This window comes from Arthrobotrys flagrans (genome assembly GCF_004000055.1).
Source record: "Arthrobotrys flagrans strain CBS H-5679 chromosome Unknown unitig_9, whole genome shotgun sequence".
Classification (NCBI taxonomy): domain Eukaryota; kingdom Fungi; phylum Ascomycota; class Orbiliomycetes; order Orbiliales; family Orbiliaceae; genus Arthrobotrys; species Arthrobotrys flagrans.
Genome location: NW_027137551.1, coordinates 2,077,319 through 2,102,074, shown reverse-complemented (window position 1 = coordinate 2,102,074; position 24,756 = coordinate 2,077,319). Strand labels below are relative to the sequence as shown.

At 46.0% G+C, this 24,756-nt stretch overlaps 6 protein-coding genes across 8 annotated transcripts; 2 read left to right on the top strand and 4 right to left on the bottom strand.

The window, feature by feature from the left end:
• Positions 1–233: 233 nt before the first annotated feature.
• Positions 234–2,320, bottom strand: DFL_005963 (uncharacterized protein; the record flags this gene model as incomplete). Its single annotated transcript, XM_067635301.1, has 5 exons — positions 234–466; positions 539–936; positions 1,005–1,217; positions 1,268–2,094; positions 2,150–2,320. 5 exons carry the CDS (start codon positions 2,318–2,320, stop codon positions 234–236), a joined length of 1,842 nt encoding a protein of 613 aa, XP_067489745.1.
• A 170-nt stretch (positions 2,321–2,490) lies between these two features.
• Positions 2,491–3,346, bottom strand: DFL_005962 (uncharacterized protein; the record flags this gene model as incomplete). Of its 2 annotated transcripts, none has more annotated exons than XM_067635300.1 (2): positions 2,491–2,879; positions 2,959–3,346. In XM_067635300.1, the coding sequence occupies 2 exons, from the start codon at positions 3,344–3,346 to the stop codon at positions 2,491–2,493; spliced, it is 777 nt and encodes a 258-aa protein (XP_067489744.1). The 2 variants fall into 2 exon arrangements, with proteins under 2 accessions (XP_067489744.1, XP_067489743.1); XM_067635299.1 differs by lacking the exon at positions 2,491–2,879 and adding an exon at positions 2,880–2,884.
• Positions 3,347–4,078: 732 nt separating this feature from the next.
• DFL_005961 (uncharacterized protein) lies at positions 4,079–7,460 on the bottom strand (the record flags this gene model as incomplete). The annotated part of the gene is made up of 10 exons (XM_067635298.1): positions 4,079–4,453; positions 4,521–4,923; positions 5,005–5,181; positions 5,256–5,709; positions 5,763–5,877; positions 5,938–6,158; positions 6,233–6,349; positions 6,438–6,603; positions 6,675–6,757; positions 6,830–7,460. The coding sequence occupies 10 exons, from the start codon at positions 7,458–7,460 to the stop codon at positions 4,079–4,081; spliced, it is 2,742 nt and encodes a 913-aa protein (XP_067489742.1).
• Positions 7,461–9,008: 1,548 nt separating this feature from the next.
• DFL_005960 (uncharacterized protein) lies at positions 9,009–11,237 on the bottom strand (the record flags this gene model as incomplete). 2 transcript variants are annotated; one of them, XM_067635296.1, is made up of 8 exons in its annotated part: positions 9,009–9,819; positions 9,881–9,990; positions 10,094–10,385; positions 10,442–10,492; positions 10,561–10,623; positions 10,700–10,867; positions 11,027–11,048; positions 11,177–11,237. In XM_067635296.1, 8 exons carry the CDS (start codon positions 11,235–11,237, stop codon positions 9,009–9,011), a joined length of 1,578 nt encoding a protein of 525 aa, XP_067489740.1. The 2 variants fall into 2 exon arrangements, with proteins under 2 accessions (XP_067489740.1, XP_067489741.1); XM_067635297.1 differs by lacking the exons at positions 11,027–11,048; positions 11,177–11,237 and having other exon boundaries at positions 10,561–10,612; positions 10,700–10,727.
• A 2,607-nt stretch (positions 11,238–13,844) lies between these two features.
• On the top strand, positions 13,845–16,178 carry DFL_005959 (uncharacterized protein; the record flags this gene model as incomplete). The annotated part of the gene is made up of 5 exons (XM_067635294.1): positions 13,845–14,053; positions 14,159–14,669; positions 14,742–14,860; positions 14,924–16,051; positions 16,115–16,178. The coding sequence occupies 5 exons, from the start codon at positions 13,845–13,847 to the stop codon at positions 16,176–16,178; spliced, it is 2,031 nt and encodes a 676-aa protein (XP_067489739.1).
• Positions 16,179–18,855: 2,677 nt separating this feature from the next.
• Positions 18,856–21,899, top strand: DFL_005958 (uncharacterized protein; the record flags this gene model as incomplete). The annotated part of the gene is made up of 4 exons (XM_067635293.1): positions 18,856–18,876; positions 19,063–19,317; positions 19,377–19,890; positions 19,948–21,899. 4 exons carry the CDS (start codon positions 18,856–18,858, stop codon positions 21,897–21,899), a joined length of 2,742 nt encoding a protein of 913 aa, XP_067489738.1.
• Positions 21,900–24,756: the final 2,857 nt, after the last annotated feature.

Below are 24,756 nucleotides of genomic sequence, written 5' to 3'. Positions count from 1 at the left end.
TGATCTATTAGCGGTTTGCGACTATCTCGATCTTTTCTTCTAATTCTCCCTTTCTGATACCTTATATATGCAGCCTTTCCTTCAGATAATCCAATCTATACATGTTGATGTTTTGCAGCGAATTTTAATATAATACTCCCGAGAGCAGGTTTCATATTCACGAAATCCATCTAAATGCTTATTCCATTAACCCAGTCTATAACGTACCCAATATTCATATATAAGAATTTCAATTACAACAATATCAATCCAACATTATCCGTGAACCCAGCTCCATTACCATCCAACGCTGCAAGCGCAATCTGTTCGCCTTCTTCCGAATCCCTCGTCCAGCTCGCCATGTTTTGGGTTCCAATCGTTACCAATCCCATTAGCCAAATATTGCTCCTAGAAGAAACAATATCGCTCTTTCTATCCCTATCAATTGACACCATCGTTTGCTGGCATTCTCGCTTCGCGATACAATCTATAAAGACAGACCCACGTACGTCAGCATATAGACTCAGGACATTGTAACGTAGCCACGGATTCAACTCACCGGTACTGTAGTTTTCAAAGAAAGAATATAAACCCGCACCAAACGCAAACACATCCGTCGAATTTAGTATACGTAATCCCCAGCTCTTCTCACACATCGAAATCTTATCTTGAGGGACTTCCGCCGCTCCACAGGCTGCTTCAAAGTCTGGGTCAAAGTATTCGGCAACAGGGGGGAAAGGTTGCCTGGCCCGAGGATTGGATTGATAGTACGGCGTTTCGGTTTGTATCACACCCATAAATATGTTCTTCGTATTGGCGAGTTGATAGTTATATAAGACGTTGTGCTCGACGGCGTGGCCATACATCCAGACAGGGCCTAACTCGGCCTCACAAAGAAGACCTCGTCCGGTATATATGGTTATTTGTTCATGTTTTGGGGCATCCAGGTCGTGGTCACTGATATCCTCTAAGAATAAGCTCCGAGTCCCACTTGTATTATAACTCTAGACCTTAGGGAAGTTTACCTAGTCCAAATCCACATATTTTCCATCATCAAGCTCGCAGTTTTACCAATATGTAGCAGCATAAAAGCGGATACACAATCATCATCAATCTTGGGATCGACTTGGTCATCTGGCTTTTTTATGCACTTTGGAGATTGTAGGTTTGTTCCCTCGGAACCACCTACCCGAAAGTGGACATCCCACATGCCGGATACATTTTGTCCTTGAGGAGATCTCTTTCTAAATTAGCCGTGGTTCCCGCATTCCAGTGTAATTTATCTTACCTAATATTCCACTCCATAAGAATGGCGCCAGCAGCCGGGCCCTGAGTTTGAAAAAGCATATCTGAAATTTCAACGATACCTTCTTCTCCAGACTTCCCCACCAAAAACAATGGCTTCGGGTTTTTCGCATCATTGAAGAAGCTACCCGAAGACATTATAACACTCCACATTTCTCCAACGATGTAGGTATTAGGAGGGACATAAATAGTTTGCGTGACCCGATAAACCCCGTAATCGAAAAATATAATTTTCTTCTTTCGGCCCGTCGGGGTGTTGCCATTGGCACTAATTATCTCTTGTATTGCTGCAGTATCATCAGTGACACCGTCTCCAACTGCACCAGCGGCCCTGACACTGACGAATCGGTTCGGTGTAATATGCCTATAAAGTGGCCTCGGTCGTTCCAGGATCTTTCCCGCCGTGTCCTTCAAGGCCGCAGGGATCGCATCAACAGTTTCGTCTGCGACGACGTTGATATCATCCCCATGAGGAAGATGGTCCGAATAGCCTTTCCCATGACCCCAGAACGGTATCGTTGTATTCCGACCCTTGTCATTACCGCCAAATATCTCCTCTTCGTTCAAGCCAGAAACTGTGGTTTTAACGCCCGAGATTATAAGATTCTGGATGACGAGGGTACCCGCCGCTGGGGGCTTCGATTCCTTGGTGCGAAAGGTTTTGATCGCAATTTCCGTATTTTCGATATAGCTATCAAGCAGAAGGACGGAGCCGGTGTGGATATCGTCTGGTCCACCATTGCTGATGTCGATACCGATACCACAATCGTGTATCTTAATAGATTTAAGAAGCCATACCCAATCCCAGTTCTTTAAACCTGTCAGGCCCATATTCATATAAAGCATACTGGCAACAGAAGCTTACCATGTAAATCGCGGTCTTGCAATTATAAAATTCTAGGTTAAGTGTAGTGAACTGCTGGTTCCCAAGGAAAGCACCACAATCCCCACCGTAGAACTTTAACGACGACAGAAATCCACCAGATCCATTATCCATAAATATACCTCTCTGTTTCGTATTTTCGCCATCGTGCATTTTAAAAATGACATTATATATCGATGTCGCCTGGGCTACCTGGTGATGTATTCTCCTCACACGTCAGTACTTAAACCTCTAGGCATTCCAAAGGCTAGAATCCAGACTCATAGGTGTGTCTATACCTAGAACATCTCTATGACGGAATAAATACAATCTCCCTAAATAACTTACCCAACACCACTACTCGGATCCATCAATGTCAAATCAATCACAAAATTCCTTATCGCTCGGAAGAAATTGTTCTGATTGATATACCAATTCCTCCCTGGTGGGTCGTATGGATCCGTATCGACAACCGCCCATCCATTGAAATTCTTTGATGCCAGAAGAATAGGTAGATCCAATGGATCTCCCACTAGTTGCGTATAATATAGTGCCACAATTGGCGCCGAAACTAGATATTTCCCAGGCGGAAAGAACACCAGTGCCGGTGATATGGTAGAGGAGTCGCATCCCTCACCGCAGCGTTCGCCCGCTGTTATGGCCGCATTTATAGCTGCTGTATCATCGGTTATACCGTCGCCTTTTGCTCCAAAATCGAAGACGTTCCGAAAGACTAAGCTAGGTTTAAACAGTCAGTTAGAAATACTACGAAAAAACTCGAAACTTTCAATTTCAACAATGAATTTATATACCTTGATACTTCTTATCAGAATGATAAGGCGCAACCCCCTTGTGCTCCATATTCGCTAACCAAAAGTTCGTTTTTCCAGGCATCGATGTCGGTGCAGCCTCAAACACCGTTGATATCGTTTTGGTAACATCAACTTCGACAACGGTAGTATGAGGCGCCGGCCCCGCTACCGGAAATTCCGCATTTGGTGCCTTAATCGTCCCAAATATTTTGTACTGATAGCCCCTAAACCCACTACTTTGGTAGCCATAGTACATGTAACAAAGTATCGTGCCAATTGTTAAGATCGTGTATATACGGACTCGCGTGTTTATAATCTTGGATTGGGAACTAGATACATCGGATTCTTCGGCATCACTATAACTGCGACGTCTGCGAAAGGTGTCCATGGTTTTGGACGGTGAGATGGCCGGCTAACAGGCCTGCGGAATCATCAATTTTGACGATACGGTACGGGGGACATGTACAAGTGAGCGGATGAAGAGCAAGCACACATCCCTCTGAGCTCTGGCCCAGGGATGTGCTTCGCCAAGCCGGGAGGTTATACGGCCGGGGTTAGCCAATTCGGGAATGCGTCAAAACGCAACAGCTACAACGCCAAAGCTCTCCACGATAGATTCTTGGAAGATACCAAAACCAAAAACTTCGTTTCCCATGAGACTACCGATCTTCAGAACCCTTAACGACTATCTACACACCAATCACACTGGTTTGTAACATGGATATAATACCCCATGCACGCCTAGAGCTTCTGACCATTTCCAAAGTTCTCAGCAGTTCCTAGAGTCAAACCAAAGGAGAGACTGAGAAAAGAACACCCGAAGAAAACACCCATTCCAGAAGAAAAGGTAGAAGATTTTGCTACTTGAATCTCTCAATACCCCAAAACCTTCGCCGTTAAGGAAGTAGCGCCAGAGGTATACCCTGACATATCCTCCATATTTGCCCTATCCTCGGTTACCTCAGTCGTTCCAACCTACTCCTGATCCTCCAGAACTGTTTCCTCCTCCTCTCCAGAACTCGCATGCATTTCTTCTTGCGGAGTTGGCTGTTGGTTTCTTTCCCTTTATTGTTCCCCACAAGTTCCTAAGCATTTTCCGCAGAGAAATTTTTGAATTTTTCTATAATTCAAATGTATGTGTCTGGGGGAAGCCAAGAAAGATTCTAGTGTGGCCTCTCTTAAAATTTCCAGTTGTCGACTCAACCGTAATCTCTCGTATCGATACCTCCACTGGGTTATGCTCTGCTAGGTATCCAAAAGTTCCCTCAGCCTTCAGATTCAAGGCATTCGTGTCAGGGTCCATTTCCGCGGAGAAGATGATCATCGACTTCGCAGATGAAAAGGTTTTCCCATCGTCCAAATAGACATCGCCCCTGGCTTTACCCTCAGAATTAAGGTATATCGCAAGAGATAGCCCCCCACTTCTGAAATCGACGGTTGTCCGTCCCGATTTATTATAATGCATCGGGATAATTGATCCCCCACGAAAGAAAAGCTGTAGGTAATAACTATTAGGCTCTGAATCATCCAAGTCACATGAAATACTTAAAAGCACTACGCACCGGAATTTTATCGAGCGGCGCATCTATCGTCCGCCAGGTATCCCCCTTCGAAGAGTAGACTTTCCCAGTTATCGCATCATACCAAACACCTCTTGGAAACCAGGCAGTAACCTCCCTTTGGCCAGGAGAAACAACCGGAAGAACAAGGAGCTTCTTGTTAATCAAAAAAGCATCATTGCTCTCTTGTAAAATTTTCCTCGTCTCTTCAGGTGACTTTCGAATAGGATGGTATGCTGCCCAGACCGGTTGGACAACACTGCCTCCGCAATCTTTAACTCTCGCGAACGCAGTATACCAAAACGGCAAGATCCTGTAGCGGAAAGTGAGGTATTTCCTTGCAACAGCAGCGACAGCTTCCGAAACGTAGGCTTCTTGTGGAGGTGTGTTAGGCATATTGTGGTTCCTGCATGGAATGCGGATGTCAGTAGGAGAAATGATTGGTCTCGCGTCAGAAATGACCAAGAGTGAGCATGGGTTAACAAACCGGCAGAACGGATACATAGCGCCTAGCTGGAACCAGCGGATTAACAGCTCCTCGCTCGGGCCACCATTAAACCCTCCAATATCAGCACCGATATGCGGAATACCGAACATTTGCATGTTCAACATCCCAGAGATTGACCATCTCATAGAATCCCAGTGACTAAAGTTATCTCCGAGCCTGTTCAATGGGTTTTATTAGTATTACCAACGCGGCGATTAATGAGTTATCGGGGTCTTAAGAGGGCAATGTACCATTTTGAAGCATATTTGCCAGTCCCCGCAAATGCGCTACGAGTCAAGATGAAAGGTCTCTCGTCCGGTTTAATCTCTAACATTGAATTGTATGATGTCCTGCAATTCAGATGCCCAAACAGGTTGTGAACGTTATACTCAAGCACCCCGCCATAATGTGTCGCATCCACCGAAATACTTCGAGCGTGTAGTGGCCAGTTCACGCCACCATGGTTGACACTGTACGGCGGATTTGTAAGGCCTGGTGGTAGTGTTGGGTCAAAGGCAGGTGGTGGTTCAGGTTTGGCCTCCCCTCGCTGCATTGCATTTGGATCGATTTCGACACCCTCGGCCGCAGTCTTGGCCATATCTTCAACTGTTTCGGTGTCTGTAGGGATTAGGATTTCGTCGATTAACGCACTTCCACCGGCTTCGTGGACGTCTCCGTTCACGAAGTTGCTGCATTCATTCATATCTTTATCGCATTAGCATATAAAGGTTTAACATACTCAAGCCCAAAACCCTTACCATGCCAGATACCGTCCACAGGCGTAATTTTGAACCATTCTGTAAGCATCTCTGTCCAGTACTGGTGAATCTTTGGGTGGATCCAATCCGGGAAAACAACATGTCCTGGCCAGACCTAATTAACATATTTATGTGTAAGCAGTTTGCAACCCCTTAAGTATTAAAATATACACACCTTCCCGACGAAGTCTTCCCCGGTGTTCCCGTTCTTAATAAAGATATCCAGTTCCTTTCCTCGGATCCAGGGTTGGTAGTCGTCAACTTTATTCTTGACACCAGGGTCCAGAATAGCTATGAGCTTCTGGTTTTCTTTGTGGATTTCCCTCTCGACATAATCAGCAAAGCAGGGGTACCTATCCTCTTCCATGGTAAAGAGTTTATATGCGGTCATGTAGTCTAATCATTGCATGGGCTAGTCAGCGAGCGGTTTATTTTACTATTATGTTATAGAATTTTGTTCTTAAGCTTACCGATGTCAAGCCAGAACGCATCGACTGGGATTTCCGCCTGCATGTTCATTTGCCTGGCTTCATCAAGTAGTTCGGTGGTTTTATAGAACCAACGGCATTGATGATAGCCAAGGGACCCTAAAAACTATACATTAGCATTCACTCAATTAATTGATTGTTCAGTGGGAACGTTATTTTATAAACGTCTGCGAATTCTAGAACTCACAGTAGGGCGGCAGTTGAGGAAATCCAGTAACGTATTGGTACTGCTTGACAACGTCTTCGTATGTTTCACCGAGAAATACAAAGAAGTCTACGATGCCCCCAACAATTTTATAGGTCATGAATCCTTCGGTGTAGATCATATCTAAGGCGTTGGAGTTGTGCAAATACTGATGCCGCAATTAGATATCCCAATTCTTTTAGGATACTTGACTCTGGATAAAGATTTATAGAAACTTACGACACCAAATGCCTTGCCCCTGTGGATACCCGCAAACATTGGCATACTGGAGTATGCGTTTTCATGTACTGGTGTTTGAGCATCTGGAAAATAACAAGGCTGGTTAGAACTCAAGTTACCATAAAATAATAGATTGACCTAATGTTAACACATACCACGAGCCCAGAACGCATATCTATGCCCAGTTTCGCGGCAAAATGGTCCGGTAACTTCCCCCATTCCATACACAAACGTTCCTTTAGGCAGTTTCGTTGAAATCTCGATATATTGTTCGGCGTAGGCAAGTGATGTACCACGAGTATCAAAAACCGGGACATTGTCGGAATTGCGAATAATTGCGAATCCCGGGTTTCCACTATCAGGGTCCAACCAAAGGTCGTAACCGGCGAGTGCAGGGCGTTTCATATCCGAACTAATATCAGCCCCAATAGGGACATACTCATCGGGGATCTCCCATCGTCTTTTCTCTACGTCTGTGATCCTGATCCGAGCAATTTGTGTCGTGAAAGGCTTAACCTCGAGCTTTAGTCGATGAGCAGAAGGGCCGTATTTGGTAGCGTGGGATTCCGGGCCTTGTAGGTAGGCAACACAAGCACTGGGTGACCTGTGATCTATATCCTTCTGGAGTTTATAATCTCCAGAGATACGCTCTTTGATAAGGGAGACGACTGGAGCAGTATTCGCACTAGATATACCCTGGGGAGCATTTGTCCTAAGATTGGCTTGGGCCGCACTCTCCAGAACACATTGTACAGCATCGGCAGCCATTGGACTTAAAGTATCCATTTTTTGAGAGGTTCTCGAAAAATTTAGCGGTCTGATTGAGGCAGAAATATTGACCACTCCAATGGAGAGCCAAAATCACTATGGGTTTGAAAGAACAAGGATCTAACTAGCCTCTATAAAAGTTTCAGAATGTCCGCCGCAATAAATTAGTCGTAGTCACAGTCGGAAGGGGCCAAACCTCAAATTTACACGCACTTGTGAAGATCTTTCGTATAGAAAAGCACTGGGACGTTTCAGATACAATATATAGCAAAAGAGTCGACCAGTATTGATGGCGGAGTGAACAACCGAGAACTAATCGATTAGATGCCCCTTTCCCGGAAAATATGGGAAATATTGGTGAAATTCAGACCACAATCGGTCTTCTCGGGGGAAAGCTCAAGGTTTATAAGTTTTTTAAACCTTCGGGGTCGTTGGCCTTGATTAATAACTCGATATTTCGCTGGAAACGTGGCAGACGTCCCAACAAAGCATTCGATTGACCAAGCGCTAATTGATGGAAGATACTGAGAGAACCATTTTTATGTGAGCTTCATGACACTATTTCAATGTCATCTGAGCTCGTCAAATACGAGGAAGGCATACTATGTATTATATGCAGAAGTTCTCAAAGTTGTGCCCCGGTGCTTGGGGTGGGGCAATTCCGATACCATCATGGTTGCAGCCTAGCTTTTCAAGATCCCCGCAAAACAACCATTTTAGCCCCGAAAGTTTACTTTTTTAGGTGCAGATTTCACGGGAAAACATGTTTGCGGGCGGTTTTTAGAAGCATGTGTTTTTTTTTCTTTGGAGAGCAGGCGAATCGTGGGCTTTTCCCCTCAAGAATGTTGTTTCTCAAATCTGAGGCGAGATTCGTCGACGACAAGGATCGTTATCCAACCCCTGTTGGAAGTGCGTTATCGTTGACGGAGTCTGGACGGCATCTCGCTTGTTTGTTCGCTTGGATGCATGAGGTCATCCCGCAGCCTAGGTTTAAGCCGAGATACTTCGAATCGACAAGTTAGATTCGTCCAAAGCTACGGGTTAGCTTTTAAGCTTTCCCGACAAGATTGAGATTGCGGAGTAATTGTTGCATTTGTTAACTTGAAGCCACCCATTGGCTAGAGCGTACCCGCACATGACCGTTCCAGTTAGACTTTGTAGCTTAGATGTCGACCGTGCGGATACTTAATTACTTAAGTAGCTAAGCTATCCGGGGGTGTTCTCCGCTTTGAGCCCATCAAAGACACACGAAAGGAGCATTGACCCGATCTCCTTCCAATAGTAGCAACTCTTAGCTGTGTGACACAGACAGTGGAGTCCTTTTCGGGGCCCAAGGTCCGAAGTTGGAGCCTAGCTTTAGAAGCCCGTGTCTAATCCCGAGCTGCCTGGTCATCTGAATGGCGAATAATTTGTGCGAGACTAAGTAAATTTATTAACTAGCTATAGAGAGGTCAATTGTAAAAGTTCTTATGACATCTATACAATTATTTACGAACTTGACTAGAAACAGAGATATCCAAACCTATTTACTATCACCCACTTCTTACCTATTACCTATTAATTCCTTTAACCTTCACCAGAGTCTGTTTCTTCCGAATCTTCCTCGAAATCTCTACACAGTTCCAACACCACTCCCCATCCCTGATCCTCGCCAACCAACGACAGGATCTTGACCCACCTTTCGTCCTTTATCATGCACCTGGTCCGCCAATTCGGAATCAGGGAATTCTGTTCATTGAATACAATACTGTCTCCGCGCACATGACCGTGCGTCAACCTGAGGATAGCCAGCACCACGATCTCTGAGAAACGCTGCAGGTATCTCCACCTATCAAATAAAACAGGGTGGGTCATGTGCAGGCTCAAAGTCCTCGATAGTATTCTGAGAATCTCTTCATTTGGGTAGCCAAAATACGAAGAGCCTGCAGAAGTCGGATATGGTTGGCTGTATGGATGTTGTAGCTGCCCCACGCTATACTCAGTCGCAGAAGGCCGTCCAATCGCATCATCCATCACAGTGCCCTGTTGACGGAGTGCAAAATACTTAACTGAGAAGCCGAGGTGATCAGTGAGAACAAAAAGTGACAGGACGACGGAATGCAGGAGCCTTAGGAAGGCCGGTGGGTCGAACGGATGACTATAGGAGTTCGGGGACGCTGACGGATAAACTTCGGCGAAATAGAGTCTTTCCCAAGCAGCCAGGGCTTCTAGTGCTGTCCCATCCATGTAGACGCCGATAGAGTCCCGACGAATGAACATCCGCACGACCTCAGATATCCCGACAAATGCTGAAAAGAAGCTCGGGGCGCCCTGGGGCTTCGGTACGTTAAACCCCATGTAGTTAATGATAGGTGGCACGCCGGAGGCCAGGTATAGCCTACATATTACCCTTGTCAGCACAACTCACAGAACCGTGGTTATAATAAAACCATGCTTACCAGATATCCTTAGATACAAGGGCCCACCACAGATAGTTGACCGTGGTTCGGTCTTCGTCCGCCTGCTCCGGGGGGCGGTTCCAATGCATCGAGCATGCCATTCTTATAGCCTAATCAAACTCGATTATCGCGGATTAGCAAAATAACTTTTGGTTAATACATACTTAGGTATATATATAAATGAGGGAAGAGCATATCGTAATGTTAACTCACTGTCATCAATTTATTTCCTGCTCCAGAACCTGGTTCGTCAATGAAGAGGCTCAAAAACAGAAGGCTCTGGACATTATGGATGGAGGGGATAGTAATCGCATTTTTGTCCTTAAAATACTTTCGAATAGACTCTTGGATATTGTTATCGGCCGCAACATTACTTGGTTCCGTGAACGACAAAACCATGCGACGAACACTTTGGCTCAATAAAACACTAGTAGTATTCGAAATTTCCTTTGAATTGACAATTGGCAAGCAAGTGTCTAAGAATTCTCCGAATTTCGCCTTCGATCTTGCAGACAAAAAGGTTAGACTATAAAAAAGAACATGGTTGGCTAGGTTACTTACTGCTCGACAGGGTCCAGCTGACTAACTGGCAAAGGTGCCGCAGAATGTTTTCTACTCATTGCGAGCCACTTTTAGCCAGGCTCGAAGCATAAATACTTTAATCTTAGGCTCGTATTTACCTTACTATACTAGGCCGAGAAGAAGAAGAAGTAGGAGAAGTACTTCCCTCAGCTACAGATTCTCTTAAAGTATTGAGCATGTCAGTTTTCAAGTTCACTCCACTTGCAGCTTCGAACGGCAGATAATAGAATCACTTACAGTGCTGGTGGAACACTAGTACTAGCATGTCTGCGATCTCTTGTCTCGGTGATTGGTAAGATAAAAGTGCAGTCGATGTTTAATCTTGCGCAGCGCGTGCATCTTCGGTCTCGAGACCCTGCGGCATCAAACGCAGATGCGCTCGGGCCATCTTCAGGCAGCTGGCACCTACAGAGAGCAGAATTAATTTTCGAGGCTTTTACTTTTGTCGATGACGTGAGCGATACAGGATCCTGTCGGCATGATGCCGAATGGCTATATTGATCCATATTTCGACATGCCGAGGATATATTAACGGGTATATATAGTAAAGGATCTTTGACATACTTTGTTCGTAGCCTTCTGCATTCTTAATCACAACCACCAATATTGTCAGCCGTTCGCCGTATATCTCTGACTCTTGGGCCTTCGACCATATCAAACCATTACGAGAAGACGTGATCCCCTCATCATTGTGTTGCGGAATGTTGCACTTACGATCACAAGCCTTCTTCGCTTTCAATCTCTTGATCTTTAGTGGGCCTTCGAGTTCCGGCATTTGAACAGTCCTCAATAATAGAACTACGAGGTAGCGTTCGAGATGTCGACTGTTGATAAGATATATTGGTAACAAAGCATGATATCGGAAAATTCTAGAAGGGCCGTTTTCTTCGAGGAAGAAGGTTCTTGTTTAAATTTCAACGTACAGCTGCCGTCATGATCATGAATCATGAATACTTCTAGTTGAGGAAACGTCGTCACGATTGTAATCCCCGCCCAGCAGCTCGCAGCTCCGTAAGCATCGAAACGTTGATTGTCGAGGCTCAAAGATAGAACAAGAAAGGGGAAGAAACGTAAACCATGCAGGACACCTAGTATATTTCCGAAGATAGGATTCCAAAGCGCTTTGATCCTTCTCGAAATTTATTCGACTTTGATGCCAAATATTTTCGCGGTGGATTTTGTTGACGTCAAAGTTAGTCCGCAGATCTGGTGCCTGAACGCTCGAGCCCAGCTTTGAAACCACGGTTCTTGGGGGCTTCGCGGAGGTGCCTGGATGCAGCCGCAAACGCAATTGATGTCCCGTCTGAGCACAAACAGACCGTCTATAGAATCAGAAGTAGAGGTACTTCGTTCAGACGGTCGCCAGGAACAATATTACCCGCGGAAACTGGAGAAGATATTGTGGAGAAGGCACGGCAGATCGGAGACCAACTGGACCTAAAGTTTGGTGTGGAAGTTGGGCAGGGTTAACGAGTTTAGCTAGCCCCGCAAGTCCAAGGGTCTAAATTCACATGTCGACATGTCCACGTCCGTGGGGTATATTTCTGAATGCTCAATCCTCGGATGGCATGGGAAGCGAATATATTGCGCAGGTACAGACCCAGTCTCGACTGGCTATTCTATGCTGGTCACTTCCTGCAAGTACAAGTAGCTGCTAATGCACCATTTCGCTCAAATTTCTAGCCCGAACCCTAGTTTATACCGGGTTTCTCAGGCCACCTGGACCGCCTGACCCTACAAGTGCAACCAGAGCTGTTCCTGATCGAGGTACTGGCTTGGTAAAACTGCGACCAGGATCTGGTACCAAGGGCTTAACTCTAAGATAGCAAATCGGAATCGTGGAACATCAGTCACCGTTAGCTGGAATTAATTATACCAAGGCTTCTAACATCGATTGATCCATGACAAATTAACTGCAGCTCAAAAATTGAGGAGGTCATATGAACGATTTATGAAATAATACAAGTTCACTTATCTAATCTAGCTTTTAATGTGATAGAGTTTACAAGGCGCATATGCATGTTCGGTCGACTGATCTAGCCTAGAATCCTATAAATTCTAAGCTAAGAAGTATCCTACGTGAGCTAAAAGGGCGAACGTTCAAACCCTTCGTATCGACAAACCGTTAAAGGAACTCAAACGTCTACACGGGAACAAATTACCAGGTGCTGCCCCATTTTGCCTAAGTTCCAAAATCCTATTTAGATCGACTAAGCGTGTTCTCCAGACAGGTCTTGCACAGACGTAATTTAAAGCCCCAACTAAAGCGAACTCTTGAGGCTTGGATCCTCATCACAGGCCCCGTGAATACTCTCGATATATCCAGCCGTCTTGTGAGCCCTTGGCTTGGGTTAATATTAATCTTTTCATGAATATTCGAAGATATTATTAGTCTAGTACTATTTTGGCATGCGAAATGAGGAGACGATTGTAGCGTGTGATAATATTCCTCGCCTCGCTCGAATTCGCTCCCATGCGACAGATCGATCATCATTAATTCAACCGTTTAAAATGATCCAATTTTTATGACCCGATGCAATGCTACCCAATCCCATATTATCCAGCCTGGTTCAGCCCGGCTCATGATCAGCCATCGATACAATCAATACGCAATACGCTGCAGGAACCAGTTCCAGAAGCACCCACTTCCTATGTTACACACGTCCCCAACAGTTCTGTTTTAATTAAAGCAAACAAACTCTCGAGCTTGGCTGCAGGCGAGTCTGTATATCCGTGGATAGCTGTCTATAATACAGGCATATAATGACATTTTCGTCTTAGATATCTCGCCAGGTACGTATGCGGTTTCAAATCAGCTGTACGTTTGGAGCCACATCCACGTCAAACAACGAAAAAGTATCATAAGCCGAGAGCTACCGAGTGGGGTTTTGAAGCGAGATTCAGGAACAGCAATACATCCGTTATGCTGAGACTTTTTTTAATATGTGCAAACGCGAGGAAAGGATGCTTTCCATATCCACAAGGTCTGGAGCTGCGATGTTACTTAAATCGAAGCTGTCTCGAGATGTTCGGATGATTTCCCCAAGCCTCCCTGCATCTTTGACGTTTTCTCTCCAGAATTCCTCGTCGAAATCCTTTTTGCCCTTCTCCTCGCCAAGTAACACAACTAAAACGACCCCGGGTGGAGATTTATAACCGCCCATGCAGCAGAGCACAGTGCACAGTCAGCGGTCTTGAGAGCCGACTCCACTTTCGCCGCTCCCATTCTGCCGTACATTTACAAGTTACTTGTGGAACACAGTCCAGCAATCATTGCTGCCTTCCTTTTAGAGTCCCCGAAAAATCCCCCGTTATACACTGAACCCCCATAGTACAAGCTCGGTGTCAAATGGCCCCAGGCCCAGCTTAACAATCCTACAATATGGCCAACGACGGCGTACATACTGCCTTTGCCAGGGCATCCAGACGACGCTCCTGCAACGAATGCCGCACCCGTCGGACACGATGCGAACTCAAGAGTCAGCCCGATGGGTCCATGAAATGTCTCTGGTGTATTAAGTACGGTAAGGAGTGCGATCTGCCGGACGACGAGTCTCTCCAGCAGAATACTCCTAGACCACCAAATGACGGGTTAGTATATATACCAAGATTCATAATTTCCTTAGTTTGTCCCCATAAAATGCATGTAAGGCAGGCGTGGCTAAATCATTCGTCTTAAAAAATCACTATGAGTAGTTCGATGATTATGAACGGACAAACGTCCGCTCATGCGGGCTTCCAGCTTTCCGATCAATCTTTTCTCCCCACCGAAGAGTCAAGAGAAAAAATCCTACGAATCCGTCAAAATATTACGGAAAATAACTATCAACCCTGGACAGATATTGAGGGCACGGACAAGTTGTACATCGACCCGCCGCTCGCAAAATACATTGAAAACGATCTCTTCTTTGCGAAAGTACAACCTTACATCCCAATAATTACCAGGCAGTATGTAAAGACAAACAAGATATCCCCACTCCTGCGCGCAGCCATGTATGGCGTTGCTGCAAGATTGAACGGGGTTCTTGTTTCAAGTCGAGACTTTGTCCACATTAAGCAAGTCTTACATGCACAGCTTATGAGGTTGATGAACAATTATAAGCCGTCTCTACAGGCATTGATGGCTTTAACATTGATTCATCTTACTGTCGAGTTGCAAACCGAAGGAATCCATGATACAGAAGCATGGCCGATCAGGCTGGGGATGGTGAGTAAATATCACTCATAAAATTTTCAATTAATGTCTTTCAGAAGTTAATCTCAAGATGTACGGGTACAGGCTGTTCGGATGGCCTTGGAGCTGAAACTTCACAAACGGTCGGCCCAGAGCAAGTATTCGGAAGATATGCAAGAGATGCGAAGACGGTTATTCTGGGCTGTCTTCATCAAAGACCGATGGTAGGTTCTCCGTATCGGAGATTGCATTTTCTGACTGAGATCTGATATTGAAATTTTTGTCAGGACGAGCACAGGGAAAGGATATCCTCTAATGATATCTTACGACGACATTGATCTCGACTTCCCAGACGTCAGAAATCTCGATCCAGGTTTCGAAGACACAAAACATCACTTTTTCGTCGAACTGATACAGCAAGCCATCGTACTTGGTAAATGTCACTCCGTCGCATACCGCGCGGATAGATTTACGCATGTTACAAATGCAGACTTCCGCGATGCCCAAGATTCCATAGCAGAGCTCGAGAATCGACTTCGTAGATTCCAGACAGTTTGCAAGGACTATGACAGCCAAGCGACTCTCGCATTAAGCTATGCTGCGTTAAAACTAATATTTTACTATCCCTTCTTTCAACCGGCTAACGCTGAGGAGAAGGTCAAGGCAGCAGGGTTCTTACAGGATATCGTAAAGCTTCGACGAGAGTTGGCTGAAGCTGCAGTCTATACCCTGGGGTACGCAAGTAAAGAATTAGTCCACAGCTGCCCTGCAATATGGGGTATTGGATACTATGCTCAAGTTCGCTGCTTCCTAGCAGCATTGAGTATCAAGCTAGAAACAGCTATCGACTACTCCCAAGAGCTGCGAGAGGAAGCTGACAGGGCTTGTGACAAGGTTGTGGATATCGCCAGACACATGTGTGAGGAGAAGAGGTGGAGCTTTAGACTGATGTCCGGAACATTGGTATTATTCTGCGAAAACGTTGCCGACGAAAGAAAGAAAGCTCTATCACCTTCAATGCAGGACACCGGCTCGGATGTTACACTCAGCCCACAGCAAACTGACGCTAGCTCTACATCGTCGCAAAGACCGATCCGGAAACCAAAAAGAAATCGGGAAGAATATCATCATCCCTCGCATGAGATACATTCCCTTTCGCTCGACATTCAAAGCGCACAAAATTATGATATGCGCATGCACATGGCGTTCCAAGATCAGAGTGAATACATCTCTCCTGTGGACCCATACTCTAGCACTTATACACCTACATATTCTAGTGCTCCGATGGTAGACGAATCTTTCAACATGATCGCAGAAGGAGCGCCAAATTATCCCATGATGACCAACGATGGGTTTGGAACTTTGAACAGTTGGGACATGGGAACTATGTTCCAACAGGATTTCAATATCTTCAAGTAGGTGTTTACTGTATTGAATCGTCAGGTGGGGTATCTAACATGTGAACAAAATGCTTGCAGCTGGGGAACAATGGAACAATTCCACGATTCGAATGGAGTTCCGAAAACTCAATATCCCTCCTGAAAGTGGACGTGCAAGAGCGTCGATATCTTTCTAGGCACATGCCGGGGCGGGAAAATCCTCACGACCCTATTGCTCAACGCTGAAATTTTGCCGTTTTACGTTCGTTGGTTCGTTCGAGCTCATTCCTTTTTAGCTAATATCATGGTATCGGATCTGGCGCCAAGGTTCAACAGCATCAATTGGTTTTTTTCCTCACATAATGTTTATATTTAGGACCCAAGATTCATGAGATCGGGTTCTCTCTCTTGTTTTCCTTTGGTTTTCTCTCTTACACGGGTAATGTTGGAAGTACGAAAGTTTGTACGGCAGCGACGTTTTCAGTTATATTGTAGCACATCAGATTCAATATTCCTTAGGATTCTTTGAAAAAAGCCTGGGTTCTAGTCTTTGTACGGGTATCATGCAAAGTATTAGTAATTGACCCTCTCTCATGCACGTAATCGGTAACTTGGCCTAGCGAAGTGCATTGCGTCTAAGGTGGAGTTCCGGTTGGGATCCGAGTTGACTGCGGTTCCGAATTCCCGTCAAACACCGATTAAAATAGCCCAATGGTTGATAACGAACTGCTATTATTGCTAACGCTTTTAAGTAAGGACTTGGAACTATGCGGATATAAATCGGCATGTGGACATTTGAGATCAGAAAATGAAGCGCTCCTTGCAAGTTAAGTTTATATATCCTTCCCCAGCTTTTTACTCACATGCTTACGTAGATCCTAGAACACCCGTACGTATGTAGGAAAGCCAGGGCTCGTTATCGTCTACTACGTATGGCCAGCCAAGTTTCTTAACTGCGAACTCACAATTGCAAAATTTTGTATTTGTTCGGCTGAAACTCACAAGTCTCTTGGCTCCAGAACAAGCCTACGAGCTGAGAAACAGCCCAGCCAAATACTACCAACTTGGCAGGAATACCGAGAGTATTGGCAGGATACAAGCAAAATGAAGCATCGATAAGCATACCTAAGAAAAATAGTGATTGGGTTTGTTCGATGGGTTTGACCAACTGTGTGGTCTTGGATCTGCGAGTGTGATCCACTGTGCATGGGACTAGCATGGGTTTTATTTCTGGGCATCATCTGTATCACCGCCAGAATAACCTCGTTTTGCCGCCTTTTCTTGCTCAGAGTATTTGGCATTGCAATCGCCCTTATATCCCATTGTTTCGATCATTTCATGTATATACGGTAGGGAAGCATGCAGCATCGCCAGTTCATTTTCGTTGTCTACAAAAACAACCGAAAAAACTTGACACCAACGCCATGATGCTTGATGATGTCCAGGCTCTGCAAGGTCATCCCACACCCTAGCTCATCTTCCGAAATTTCTTCTCGGTCCACAGCCGGAAAGTGAAGGGGATAGAGCACACGGCGCAGTGATATGCAAGGGTTTGTGTTCTCGGCACCGCCAACAAAGCTAATCCATTGGCCATGATGGGCTTGTTGGATGAGAAAAACAGGCACATCTGGGTCGAAAAGGAAAAAAAAAAAACCGTGTGAAGTCGCAGCTTGGTCTGTGAAATCGGTCGAAGTCCACCAGACGTGTATCAAGTATTTATCTGTATTGCTTTTCCCCTGTATGAAATTTTCTTCTCCCTTTTTCACCGGTCGACCCTTTAGTCTCCAAATCTCCTTCAATCGACCGGCCTGCAGTCGACCGACGACGAAAAGCTCTTCTTTCTCTTGTAACTGCAAATTCCCGGGGTACTTTGACCGGCCTGCGAGTGCACCTGGAGCAGCCGTTTGCTCGCATACTTGTTCATCGTCGCTATCATTTATCGATTGGTTGTGCATTACACATAACTTAATCCTCGACCTGGCGCAACGACATCAACCATTCATTTCCCTCTAGCAAACCAAACCCCCAATTAACCTCTCTTAGAGGACCATCGCGAATTCCCATCCTCATCCATCCACCACGCTCCCTGATCCTACCTCCATCCCATCCATCCTACCTCCAATCGTTCAATCAGCCTAGTAGGGTGAGAAACTCCCTTCAATTCTCGCTGGTTTGTCGAATAGGCGCTTCTCGGTTCCTACCGGACTTGAACTGGCAGGTCAGAACTCTAACTCTCGTTGATAGTGACACCAGCCGTTACATCGACAAGGAGAACCGAGATAGGGAAAGAGAGAAAACAAGTTTAGTATCTACAACCAAAAAAAATACTATCTGTCTATTTTTTCTTTCTTTCTGTTTCTTTCTTTCCTTGTTTCCTTGTGTCTTTCGTTCATTTCATTGCGAACCCCCAGAAGGACGGCAAACCCGGCATCAGCGGCCAAAAGCAACCTCATACCTGTTCTATCCTAAACGCATCCATTCCTTGCAAGGCCTTGCGCAACAGCATCGGACGCAGCTGTCAATGCCACCCCGTAGCCTTGTCTAAAACCCTTCAGATTAGTCATACCTCTGTTTGCCCCTCGCTGTCTGCCGGTGATACGGCATTCCTTAAGCTCCGAGTTCCTCCTAGCGCATGCACAAACGTCCACAGCCTTCGCCGCAGCTAGAGTACGTTACTTTTATATTGAAAAAGCCCCCATAAGGACCTTGATCATTTGTTACCCACCATTCGTCACATCAATAAGAAGAAAACCATAGAGAAGGGAGAGGCAATTAGGAAGCGGGGGATTGGTAGAGAGGAAACGTTCTGTTTAATAGGTCCCAATTAACAGAACCCCAAAATGACCTGGGAACACTTAAGTGTAAGTGAACATACCATGTCTGTTGCGATTTTCGTGTTGGCCCCTTCAACGACGTCGACGTCTTCAGCTTTTTGGCCTGGATGTTGCTAGGAAGGGAAAATTCCTGATTGGGCTTTTTTGTTGTGCTACACGATCGCCGAGCGGAACAATGGATGGATAGGTAGCTAACACCTCTGTATCTTCTAGATCAACCGGCCACATCTGGCATACATCATTCTGGGAGGCTTCACCTCCCTTTTCATGTTGGTCTCCTTGTTCGTCAAGGAAAAGCTTTACATCGGTGAAGCTACTGTTGCAACCATCTGTGGTGTCATATTCGGTCCCTATGCCGCAAATTTGTTTGATCCGAATAGCTGGGGGAATGTGGATCAGATTACCTTGGAGTGTAGCCGAATTGTTCTAGTAGTACAGTGTTTCGCTGTTGGTGTCGAATTACCCAAGGTTTGTAGAGCTCCTTTCGGGAAGTTGAGACAGGATTGCTAATCGTATCTCAAACTTAGGCGTATATGACTCGTCACTGGAAATCCGTCGTCTATCTCCTTATCCCCGTTATGACCTTCGGATGGCTGGTTGTGTCTGTGTTCATTTGGTGGCTCATCAAGCCTCTGTCATGGCTCGACTCACTTTGCATAGCAGCTTGCGTCACCGCTACAGATCCGGTTCTTGCATCTTCGGTTGTTGGTAAGGGTAAGTTCGCGAAGCGAATCCCGAAGCATCTTAGAGATCTGCTTTCCGCGGAGTCCGGCTGCAATGATGGTATGGCCTTTCCATTCATCTATCTTGCGATATATCTCATCCACTACCGACCCGACGCCACCCAAGTCTTTTACCATTGGTTCGTTTTCACCGTTCTTTACGAATGTGTCTTCGGAGCGGTTTTCGGATGTTGCGTGGGATACGCGGGACGTCGACTCATCAAATGGGCCGAAGCCAAGAATATTATCGACCGAGAGAGTTTCTTGGTGTTTTACTTCACCTTGGCTCTGTTCTGCGCTGGTGCTGGAAGCATTCTTGGTAAACCATAGACCCCCCCAAGAAAACATTATGAGAAGGTTACTAACCGGTAAATAGGCGTTGATGACCTCCTTGTGGGCTTCTGCGCTGGTGTCGCGTTTAGTAACGACGGCTGGTTTGCGCATAAGACTGAGGAATCTCATGTGTCCAACGTAATTGACCTCTTACTAAACTTGGCATACTTCGTCTACTTCGGCTCCATCATTCCATGGGATATGTACAATCGACCAGAATGGGGTTTAGAACCCTGGAGACTGGTCTGCATCTCGATATTGGTCATCTTCTTCCGCCGGATACCTGTCATGGTCGTACTCCGGCCTTTCATACCCGACATTAAAACTTTCAGGGAATCTCTTTTCGCCGGTCATTTTGGACCTATTGGTGTCGGCGCGATCTTCGTCGCCATTCTTGCTCGATCGGAACTTTCAACTGGAAACGCCGCAACACCACTTGCGGTACTTCCAGAGCCCGATAGTGACTTTGAAAATCTCCTGTTGATTGAGGTTATCTGGCCGATTGTCACGTTTATGGTTATATCTTCGATTATTGTTCATGGATCCTCCATTGCTGTGTTCACGCTGGGTAAACGCATCAACAGGATGACACTCACGATGTCATACACCACGCAAGGTCCCGAAGAATCCTGGGTTAGCCGCCTTCCGTTCTTGCACCGTGGCCAATCGATGTCTATAAGGAAACCAGAAGAATCGGATAACGAGAAACTCCCTGGTGAAGGACAATTCCCTCCTGGTAGTTTACCACCTACAGGCGGTATCCCTGGAGGATTCGGCGGCGCAAGGAAATCTAGTGGGCGCGTGAGTGGATCCGAAACACCTCGACGCCGTAATGGGCTGGGTAGACCGAAGAACCACACTGGAACGTCGGTGTCTAGCGAACGCCTGCCACCTCCAGAAGCTGTCAAGGTCCATATTCCACCCGAGGGCAACGCTTACCAAGAAGGCGACGAAATCCTCGTCGAAAACGCAGACGGCGACGTTGTCAGCCAATTCCGAAGACTCTCTAACGGCAGAATCGAGGACACATTCGATGAATCCAAGGACACCCGTGCAGGAAAACCCGGCGCATCACCACCCAACCCGGCAGAAGTTGCTGAGGAGTTTTTGCACCGAAACGAACCTCCTCGCAGCAAGGAACGTCGCGGATCCGATGCTCACCGAAAACGTGGAACTGCTACCGCCTACCAAAGTGGCAATGACGTCATTGTTGAAGATGAAGATGGTGAGGTTATAAAGGTCATTCGCACGAATACGAACACCGAACGAAGGGACACTATCTTGGGTATTCCGACTGGTCGTCGGCCGAGTTTGCAGAAATTCGGATCTTGGTTGACTGGAAAATCGACTGCTGGAGAATCAAGCGATGGTCCGCATCGAGAGCAGAATGATGAAACTATGTCCATCAGATCCAATGACGAACACGGAATTCACCTTCACAACCCGTTCCACGGTGGACGTATGAGCCGAAAGGAGATTTTTGATCACTTCCAGACTATTGATCCAAGATACCGCTCCAAGATCGCACAGGCCCATAATCTTCCCCAGAAGTTAGTCGCCGAAGCTGACCGACTTGACGACGGTGGGAGCGGCACGTACTCTCCTGGGAACGTTAGCCGAAGCCGAAGTGGAACTGTCACGGATCCAACTGAACAGGTTATCGAGAAGGCTGTCGTATCCGCTCGTTCGCCTGACCCAGGACCAGCATTGTCAAAGATCCAGAGCACCACCAGCGCTGATGACCCGGAAAACTTCGAAGAGGAGACCCCTGCCGAACGCCGTAGAAGAGAGGCTGCACTCGGATTGGGAGGTGAAGAGAGTGCTGGCGGCAGCCCCTCACAACACCAACCAGAAACTGAAGCAGAACGCCGACGTCGTGAAGCTGCACTCGGTTCCACCGCTGATGACAATGACAGCGAAGATGACGGTACCGAGCGCCAGCAGCCCACCAGACGCGGTATCCGCTTTGCTGAGTCCGATAGAAGGGGTGGCTAAGAAGTGATGAAGGTGAGATCGGAGCACATGATTCTTGCACAAAATGATTGTTTGATTTATCTTTTGACTGCCTTGAACTCGGAATGAACACCGAGCAAGCGAGGCCTGCGCACTCTATTATTACTAACCACTAGATATCCCTCTGCTTTTACCTTCTATTCTTTGTTTTATAAAAACTGTTTGCATTCATACTGGGGTCGTCGTTATCATGATAATGAGGGGTTTCTGTTTTTGCTTATACCTTTACCGTGCACTATGATATCCTACCTGTTTTTATTTTTTAATTTTTTTCGTTGTCTATTATTACTACTACTGCTACTCTTAGCGGGGCACGTTTATACGGGGATACCTCCTGACGCCTGTTTTTCTTACAATGATTCTCTCGTTATTAATAGCATAACATGATGTGGATAAGAAGAAGCATGGATGGTGGCGAGAGCATTACCTTTAGCTTGTGTGGCTAAAACAAATAGAAATTTGAAACCCCACCACCAATATGCAGTTAATTCGCGATCAAAGCTTCAAAGACGACGAGTGTTTCCTGTTGCATACAGAGGCTTGAAGCAATGCAAGGTCCAACCACCAACCAACCAACCAACCAACATCTTGGGATCTTGATACTAGCATGCACATTTCGAATTCTCTGCCCGCCAAACGTGGCAGACGGGCGAATCGCTGCATGCAAGTGCAAGGTTCTCAGACCTTCAGAGGCTAGGCACAAACTAACCGCGCAGATGACTTAGAGGACAATCCAATTCGCAACTTTCGAGAAAGAATGCTAGGAATCTTCGAAATATTCGACGAGCGGATACTTTCCAAAGGAGACCAGAGGCAAAATGATTACAGTGACTCGTAATGTCAGACTTCTAGAAAAAAATTTCCTCGCGATACAGGAGATGTCCCTCCTGATTCATGGTCCAACCTAAATGCGGCAAACCTCCACCGCCATGGATGGTATAATTAATCTCTATGGGGTGGTACATACAATACACGAACAGTTGCTGAATCTGGACTTTCAAAGATCCTCACCATCCTCAATGGACCCTTTCCCATTCGCTGATGTAAACTTCCGGACGTCGGGACGTCCCCTGTTCGAACATTCCCCCCGTTTTATCTTCATGACTTCATAATCTCCTTCTGAACGCCGGAATAAGACAAGAAATGGGCCACATTCCTTGGCTCTTTGGCCGTGAGTGGGAAGACTCGATGAGATCCTGCGGTGCCTGAATGGTCCGGGTTTCTGGAATGACCCGGCTGCTTGGATCATGGGCCGGTGCTGTGCATAATCTCCCACCATCCCCTTTCCGCCGCACCAAACCTTGTTACAGCAGCTATTCAGCTAAACAGTAGGAATTTTAGAATTTCTTGACGATTTCATTTTCACCACCGGCAGCGGCTCAATTGTCAGCTGGCAAACCGCAAACAGCATGAACGAAAGCTAGCAAACCTGCCATGCTGCGCTGACACATATGACACAGTATTGTCGGCCCGCTTTTTTTTTGGTGTTTACCTGTTTCAGGTATTCATTTGAAGCTTCAGGGACACAAAAGAAGAAGAAGAAGAAAAGCACTGAAGAATTCTTTAAGATTACACCACTGAAGAAAGCCGCTTACGAGAGGAGGACACGGTGGGATGTTTTCTTTTCTTCGCCTTTTGCTTTCTTCAATTGTCCAACCAAGGAAAACAGGCAACTGCAGGTTCAAAACCATGAGGTCGATAGGGAAAGGATCCCTTCCTCTCGCTCCGGCCCTGCGTGCATGGGATCAAGACACGCTCACGCGTTTTGATTCACCTTGCTTTTTCAACTGCTTTCACTTTCAGGGGTCAAGCTCATCGCGAAGCAAGAAAGAAGAGAGAAGACTGGCTGTCTTTTTTTACCCTCGCCTGCTCCAACAGTTATTACACACTGGAAACATGGGTTGCCCATGGATAGTGGTGTCCATCGAAATTATCATCGAAATTATATCGAAGCGGTCTTAAGTCGGAGCGCGTTTGAGACGAACCAAAAAAGGGAATCCGCCCTTGCTTCTGGAAGCTTTCCAAATTAATCTCCTGGTGTAGAAGCCAAGGCTGAACCAGAAACCCCTTGGCCCCACTCTTTGATGCTGAGGACTTTGTTTCCTTGGTCAGCAGCATGCTGGCAATGTTGGAAGGATTGAGGGGGGCAATTGAATTGGAGGGCATCGCGGGTTCCTGGTTCCTGAGCCCGCCGTTATGATGATGATTTAAAGAAGCAATTTATCTGTATCGAGCAAGGCATTTTGCTTATTCCTTGCTCATCTCCCCCTCCAGATGTCCTTGATCCCCCTCCTCTCATCTCTCCGGTATATATACAATACGGGGTGACCAAAGGGAACGAAGAGGGACTTTTTTTTACTTCCTTTCCCAACTTTTTTTCCCTTATCTTCCCCTCTCTCATCTCGAAAAACGAAGAAGAAGAATACTTCCTTTGTAAGGAACTTTTCGGCTTTCTCATTGCATTCAACCCTAACCTTTCTCTCAGTAAAAATCAAAAACGATCTTGCATACATTTCACCCAGCATATCGACCGACACAGTCAGTAAGGCGTAGGATCTGATACTGCACTGCCTTCTTGCATTGAAGAATCTCAGAAAATATCGTGGTTCAAGATCTTTCCAGACAACCGTGCCCAACCAAAAGAAAACTAATTATACTACCGAATTGAAATCCCCAGTCCGCCTCGGAAATAACCCGCCTTGAACCGGGGCGCGGAATCTTTTCACTTGTTCATTTTTTTCGGCGGGCACACCTTTCGAGGGAGAAGAACAAAAAATATAAAATAACGAATTATCACCGTATCAGTGCCTGATCACACTTTGTTAACCAATTTAAGGAA